This window comes from Salvelinus alpinus, chromosome 7, assembly GCF_045679555.1.
Source record: "Salvelinus alpinus chromosome 7, SLU_Salpinus.1, whole genome shotgun sequence".
Lineage (NCBI taxonomy): Eukaryota > Metazoa > Chordata > Actinopteri > Salmoniformes > Salmonidae > Salvelinus > Salvelinus alpinus.
In genome coordinates this window covers 51569066-51576964 of record NC_092092.1, presented here as the reverse complement: position 1 = coordinate 51576964, position 7899 = coordinate 51569066, and the positions used below count along the sequence as shown (strand labels likewise).

General features: G+C 40.1%; 1 protein-coding gene across 2 annotated transcripts; it reads right to left on the bottom strand.

The window, feature by feature from the left end:
* Nucleotides 1–654: 654 nt before the first annotated feature.
* LOC139581146 (AP-1 complex-associated regulatory protein-like) lies at nt 655–7621 on the bottom strand. 2 transcript variants are annotated; one of them, XM_071410607.1, is made up of 10 exons: nt 7291–7621; nt 6135–6183; nt 5998–6024; nt 5819–5844; nt 5603–5699; nt 5133–5231; nt 3885–3949; nt 3709–3782; nt 3186–3308; nt 655–3041 (listed from the first exon to the last, which is right to left on the bottom strand). In XM_071410607.1, the coding sequence occupies exons 1-10, from the start codon at nt 7359–7361 to the stop codon at nt 2746–2748; spliced, it is 927 nt and encodes a 308-aa protein (XP_071266708.1). In that variant the 5' UTR covers nt 7362–7621; the 3' UTR covers nt 655–2745. The 2 variants fall into 2 exon arrangements, with proteins under 2 accessions (XP_071266708.1, XP_071266709.1); XM_071410608.1 differs by lacking the exon at nt 5133–5231 and having other exon boundaries at nt 1992–3041; nt 7291–7499.
* Between the last annotated feature and the right edge of the window lie 278 nt (nt 7622–7899).

Here is a 7899-nt window from a genome sequence, read left to right as displayed (position 1 = left end):
TGGGAGAAATAAGCTTTTTGACCGTATGACCGTTTCAGCTCATGAAATAACACTTTACATGTTGCGTTTATATTTTTGTTCAGTTTATTAGACACACAAACTACACTGTTTATATATCATTCTGTATTAAGCCATTTGACAACTCAAATGATCACAGATTAAAAGAAGTTTGTAGCTTTTATTTTAGTTGCACACAAACTCTAAATACTGTTATACAGTATTAACAGAACGGTACAGGTGTTGATACATTCTGTTTGCAATAGAATTCAAATCATTAGGGATCATGACTATGGGTGTAATCCAAACCTGGGAATCATGTGTGAAAGTCAGACCTCATCAAATCCCATATCGATATCAATGAGAGTTTTGCATCCAATTCCGAGTTTAGACATGCTTGGATCTCAAATTAGGATTCAGGTCCTATATCAGTAGATTCAAAGAAAAAGTTAAGTTGTCACACCACATCCGGTACCATTTCCCAGTAAACGTAACCAAATAAAACTGTCCCACTTCTGAAATTCCTTTACATTATTCTCAGTAACAAATAAAAACACTTCTAAAATCAGTGGAATGATATGAATAAAACACACAGAGGTTCAATCCATCCTTGTGATTGCACCCGTAATGTACTGTGTCCAACCCGTTAACACCATGCCAATTCTTGCCAAACCATTTTATTTGTTTGTCCAACATTTTAGAGGTTAACAGTGTTGGACAGTGCTGTTAGAAAACAAACCCAGTCATTGTTTGGACACACCGGTTTCAGTAAGTCAAACAGTGCATAGATAAAACTGCAATACAATCTCTCCCATCATTACAGTCTGTACACTTTATGTGGACAATATATTCAAAATTGAGTTATGATGCCAGCCAAATAGAGGGATGTCTGAAAAAGTTGGGCCAATTGTGCAGCTGTGGTAATTCTTCACCACAATCATGATTACACTTTAATTGCTAAAGGCAAATGGCTTTTGTTTCGAGGATGGTAAAGCTATAGACAGTGCAAATAATAAAATAAAAGTTCAATTCACTTTCAATACGGTGAAACAACAAACGGCACCACATTCGATTCCCCAGGTAGTGGGGCACTATGGGGGGAAAAAAATCGCTGTTCACTCAAATATCACAACAATTGACAAAAAACAAGGCGAGATGCAGTGCTCCGCACAATAAAGCTAGTCTCCAAAGTAGGCACATCAGCAAATCCACATTGAAAGGATGCGCTGAGAGGGACTCCTTTTGCTGTGCGGGAAGACAAAAACCCATTTGCTAGGGCCCACAAAGAAATGATAGCTACACACATTGGTCCATCTCTAGAAGCCTCCTAAACCTGGAGTATACTGTAGTCTCCAAACCATTCATATCCTCATTATTCCTTAGCCCAGTGTCTTTACGGCAACCACTTCACTAAAGTAACACATATACATGACCAAGTCCAGTGAGCAGGGTTACATTCTTTTCTTGAAAAATGTCTAACGATTGTGCTAAAACAGAGGTAAAAGCGAGATCGAAGAGTTGGAGTCCAAGGTGTACCGCCATACTTATTGGCAGTGCCATTTAGTCAATAGATGCAGGTTTATCCATGTGCTCTTGTAATCAGTTGGTCTTAAGTGTAAAATGAACAATTCACAACTTCTGCATGGAGTCCCTCACTATGACATATTGCTCCTAAATATTGAAAACAAAAGATAAGAAAAGTCACATGCTGCGGGGTTTAGGTTTGTACACAGGGGAGTAAGGAACTATAAAAATTTGGAGGTAGCAAACCTTCGATATATATATATAAAACTACACAAATAAGAATGTTTGTCGCACAAGTCTGTTCATACCTTGAGCTGCATTTGACTGACAAACAACGTTTTGATTCAAATAAATTAAATAAGTGGAGTAGTGCGTGTCCATGATGACACACTTGTTAGTTGGAAATGAGAAAAGAGAACATAGCAGTGACAGCACTTGCATTTCTTCAATACAAGCACAATGCATGTACACTCTGTACAGACAAGTTGCTACATGATATGATATACTCCACTCAAGAGTTTCTATACATGTTTCATACCAGGGAACTGGCAAGGTATGATCCTTGGAGAACCACTTTGATTAAAATACGCACTTGCTAACGGACAGTCTTTGTCAGCTAACTACTAGATAAACTGGTCAACAATTTATTTGCCATTTTATTTTCTAGTGATTGAGGCACTGATAGAAGTAGTGATAGTTGTTGCTTTGATCATATTTGTTCCTATATGCTTTCGGTTCATTTTAACTGTGGAGACACTGTAGCCCTCTCACAAATACAAATCACTCACACCAACTTGATTTGCAAATTGCACTTGTGTCAAACATGCACTGGGTTACGTGATTCCAAGAAAATGTTGTAAGTCCAACTAAGGCTATATCATTAACATACAAGAGAAGATTGTCAAATCAAAAAACTTGGCCTACCAGTCAATGAGGACAAACGAACACATACCGTTGATGAGGTTAGGTGTAGCATCAAACATTCCCAAAGAACAAATATTTAACACAGCGGGTGGGTCCGAGAAAATCTGGCATGTCCACAGCTTTATCTGATCTGTATGTACATAGCCTCTTTGACAGACATGCCCAGGTTAATGACACAAACATTCAGAGCAAGCAGACACAGAAGTCTTGAGAAGTAGTAAATCAATTTCCCTTTTGGGTGAGGCAATGGGCTGGTGGACTAACGCTAGGATTTGACTCTGGTACCCCTGGCGATGGGGACTATCTCTCCTCAGTATCCGGTGCGGTGATATCTAGCGGTGGTGTTTCCTCAGATGGGGTGTCCATATCCATGATGGGGTTGACAAAGCACTCGTATTCAGAATCCTCTGCGTTCTCCTCAGCATTTTCCTCGGCGTGCGTGCTCACAAAGTCGTTCTCCCACTCCAGGGCGTTGGAGTCCTCCGAAGCGGAGGCCGGACCACTGGTCGCCTGCTTATCGCCCGGCCGGAGTGCCGCTCGGAGTATGTCCTCCTCCGTTTTAGACCTCTCCCACGCTGTGACCGTCCGGTTCATCCCTGAAGACAAGGACAACGTGATACACCAAACTGCACAGTACAAGCAGTACAACAAGTTCAGGGAATGTAGTGCAAATTCATGGAACGCCACCAACAAAACATCCCAAAGGGGACAATAAGTAAAATAATTAGACAAGCCCCCACCTTCCTCGTCCTCCCACTCCAGGTCCAGTGAGGTTCCGTCATCATTGGTGGAGCGGGTCTTGGTGTTGAAGTCCCAGCTGCTCTCCGTGTTGGGAGTGATCACGTTAGTCTCAGAGGACAGCCCTGATGACACAAAGAAATTACAGGTGGTGTTAAAGAGCAAGAGGTCTCATAATACGCCAGAAGAGGACTGGCCACCCCTCATAGCCCGATTCCTCTCTAGGTTTCTTCCTAGGTTTTTGCCTTTCTAGGGAGTTTTTCCTAGCCACCGTGCTTCTACAGCTGCATTGCTTGCTGTTTGGGGTTTTAGGCTGGGTTTCTGTACAGCACTTTGAGATATCAGCTGATCTAAGAAGAGCTATATAAATAAATTTGATTTGATGATAATGATGCATGAGGATGACCTTTCAAAGATACAGAAAGTCATTTATCTTAAAATATAATTTTTGTATGCACCATTTTTTAAGAGTTTTATCAAATATATAGGCTACAGAAAAGAGTTGTGCTAAAATAGCGGACTCACTGCTGCTCCTGAAGGCTTCCGACGTGGCCTTCACATTCTGTAGGTAGACATCAAAGTCTTCACCGGAGCCATGCCTAGAACAGAATCCAACCAGTGAAGGAGAAACTGTAAACTTGACTCAATTTGACACACAGACCATGAGGTGGTAGACATTTCCGCTTTGTTGATATACTCACTTTTTCAGATGGGCTGCGCCACCTTTGACTTCCGTCTTGCCTTTTGTCCGTTGTGCAAGCTTAGGCTTTGAAAAATAGGAATACCTCAGAAAAACTCTTGATCGAAATGGTAAACAATCATCTCTTGAAAATGTGTTAGTGAAATGCAGCCAATCAACTGTTAAATTGATTAAGGTGGGAGCTGGACAAACACATATGAAACAGCAATGAATTAAAAGGACAAGTTAACATTTTGTGAACAAAATCTAAATTGTTTATGTAAATGTCATGCTATTGTAAATGTCATGTTATAGAAGTGTCAAGACACTAGCAATTTCACTTGGTTTTCGAGAAGCTTGCCCCGCCAGCAAAATAAATCCTCATGCTCGTTTTGCAGTTGCAGGGGCACAGATAAACCAATAACAAAGGCTCCAAAAACACACAAATACATCCTTTTCGAAGGGAATACGCTCTCAGTATAGTATTGCAAGTCTTTAGATGTTGTACACATGAAAGTGTATCATTATAAACTTTGTCCACAACGTTATATTCCATTTTGTTGGACTCAAGCAATACTTTTCCGTGTGTGAATATGCGTAGGCTTTTAAATCACCACAATGGGAACGAAAAAGCAAGTGCATCCTCGCACAAGGAGATGTGTCGCTCGAGTCCAACAAAATGAAATATATGACACAATTAAGTTAGGAATCAAACAATTTCATGTGTACAACATCTAAAGACCTGCATTACTACAGTACACTGAGCGCTTTGCCGTTTCCAAAAGGACGTATATGGGTGCTTTTGGAGCCTTTGTTCATGTTATCAAAAATGTTGATTTTTGTTTTATTTGTATTGTCCTTTAACCAAGAGGAAAGCTGTGGAATGACAAATACAAAAAGAATCACAGCATGGACAAACAAAGGAATGGAAGTAAATGGTTATATCATTTGAGGATAAGAAATGGAGTGTGGACAAATGCCTCAGTTAATTCAGGTAAAAAAGGGAAAGGCAAACCCAATACCGAGTCTGTTTTTTACAGTTCAGATAGTTTGACTTTAAAAAGGACACTTGCCTAGGGGTACGATTTACAAATTCATATAGAGATACATACCATAGGCTACATTACTTTAGATTGACCACCAGTTTATGTGGTATCATGTACTCGAAGGTGTTATCAAGAGAAGTAGTGGTAGAGCCAAGGAAAAGCTGAGCGAGGCGTAAAAAGGTAGTGAAGGGACGACAGGCTCACTTCAATAATGGCCGCCTCACCTCCTTTATCTTTCGATCACGTGCCAGCCTGGCAGCCTCACGCTGGGCAGCATTTCTAGCCTCCTCTTCTAGCCTTAACTTCTCCTCTTGTGCCAATAACTGAGCAGAAACGATGGAACATAAAGAACACAAAATTGAGAACAGAAAACTAAAATTGCAAAACAATTATGCAAAGCAAATAATGGAGAATTAAGATCGGACCAAATTAAAATATAAGCCTGTTATGAGCACTTAGGCTAAGCATCAACTTATCTTAACTATCTAGCAACATGAAAGGCACTGCAAAGCTTATAAACGAGAATTTGGGAGGTGTAATGATTCTGTTGAATTAAACATTCAATTATCAGTAAGCAACAAAAAAAACAAGGTTCTATGTAAAACTACATCTGCATGTATCCATCCCTTTCAGAGGCTCTGGTCTATATACCTTACATAGACGGAGAAGAAACTAGTTGCTTGTGTAAGCCTACCTCTGCTTGCAGCTTCTCGTCTATCAAGGTCTGCTGATTGGAAATTGCAGCATAGCGATGCTCTTTGAGGTGGAGGATCTCATCTTCGCTGATAGGCCTGGTATCAAAATGAAACAAAGATTACCTCAAGCTCACCTTGACTCACCAAGCCCTGATTAACATTATTCTTCTGAAATGCATTTGCCAGTCCCCTGAAACAAATTTTCTAAAACATACCTGGGACAGCTTTGTGGGCTCTCTTCCTGAAATTAGAATAAGACAACTTCAAACCAAAAGTGGGCAAAGAATAATGTGCAATACGACAACACTCATTGTGTCTTCTGTGCATCTTCAGACAATATCACCCTTTGGGATTGTTTCGATCGAACAAATATGGTCTAGATGTTCACACTTACCTCATCACTCTCAACAAGGTTTTCAAACTGTGGAGACAAAATTGCACTGTAAGTATTAGCTAGTTACATCACCTTTCTTCAAACCAAGTGATGAATGATAAAACATGTCATCTTCCAGAAAAATATATGTACCATACCTCTATTGTGTAATGTTCCCCAGCAGTACTACTTCTAAAGTATTTTGACCTGCATGGACAGAAATATGAAAATACTGTCATCCATTTAGGCTGCTTTTGGTCACTGTGACTTTACATGATTGTCATAGCTAGTTCTTTCAACAGAATATATATCAACAACATCAAGCCTACAGTTTAAATCTGTGTACGCGACTAATACACCTTGATTTGTCAACTCAGAATGTGACTTCCCTCTATGGAAGCATGTAATGAGTCTACTGCCTACAAAATGTTTTAGATTTGTTTAAATTAGAATTCAATAAAGCATAATCAAATATTAAAAGGAAATGCATCATGCACTCCCAAAAATGATGCGTGTCGGTATGCCAAGACCCATATGATTTTTTATTTAACCTTTATTTAACTAGGCAAGTCAGTTAAGAACAAATTCTTATTTACAATGACGGCCTAGGAACAGTGGGTTAACTGCCTTGTTCCGGGGCAGAACGACAGATGTATACCTTGTCAGCTCGGGGATTCGATATTGCAACCTTTCTGTTACTGGCCCAACGCTCTAACCACTAGGCAGGGTGAGGAACGCTTCAGTATTGACAATAGAGTCACAAATTGAACAATGAGACAGATATTTCACCGGATGTACTGTAAACTTTACTCTTGACAAAGTTTCCACATTTTTTTAGGAGTGTAAGGGCGAATTTATTTATTGCACACGCGCACTTCACAGGCGTTCCCTAACGGAAATATGCAAATACATGGTATAATGCGCCAATAGGATCTCGCTAGCTCGTGCTTGACTCTGCCCCACTTCATGCTTGTTCTGCCCACTATGACTCATTTGTTCACATTGGAAACGACGGGCTGTAATCGATCTTGGGTTAGTTATAAACATCTTCGGTACAGTATAGTTTCTTAACCTAGTACCTATGATTGCTGAAAAACCTATGATTGCTGAAAAACCTATGATTGCTGAAAAACCTAACTACCTAGTAGAGAAAGGTATTTGACAAGCAACTGTGGCACGTATAAACCCTTGGGCACCGTGGAGGTTATGACGCTGCATTGTAACGTTATTGTATGACAGCCAACCCACTGAATACTTGTGTCTAGCTAGCTAACCTAGGCTGGTCAACGCTAGTTTAAAGGGCGTATCACTTACCCGCCTCCTCGTTTTATCCTGTTCGCTTCTCTTCTGAAGATCCCAGAACAATAAGCCCAACAGTTCCCCATCGCATTCTGTCAAAAATACAACTTCGTTGGGTGATAACTTCCTGGATATTCTGAGAAATTAGATGGATAGCTAGCACAGGCGTTTCATTCCTAAAATCTTCGACCCGTCGCCGCGGACATTAGCTAGCGCTTAAAATTAAAGGGTAACATGACACTCAATGCACAACAGCTCATCGTGATAAGTCTATATTTTTATATACAGAAGCCTGTTGAACATCAAGATTAATCAGAAAAAATGTGGCTAGCAACAGCCGTGGTTTTTTGAAGTCTCATTCAATACTTCCTTTTCCTCGTTCTAGACACGTGACCTATGTTTAGCTACGGAATCTAACCTGGCTCAAACGAAATGTGCGCGCTTCAGATCCAAAAACACAATTGAGACAACAAGAAACTACTAGGCCCACCATTATTTTTGTAAGATCAACAACTTTTGGGTGGCTTTTTCCCCATCCTCTGTAGTTCTTACATAGGACTGGTATAAATGAAAACATAGACAGCATATTATATGTTTTACAACATTACAGTAGCCCACATATAT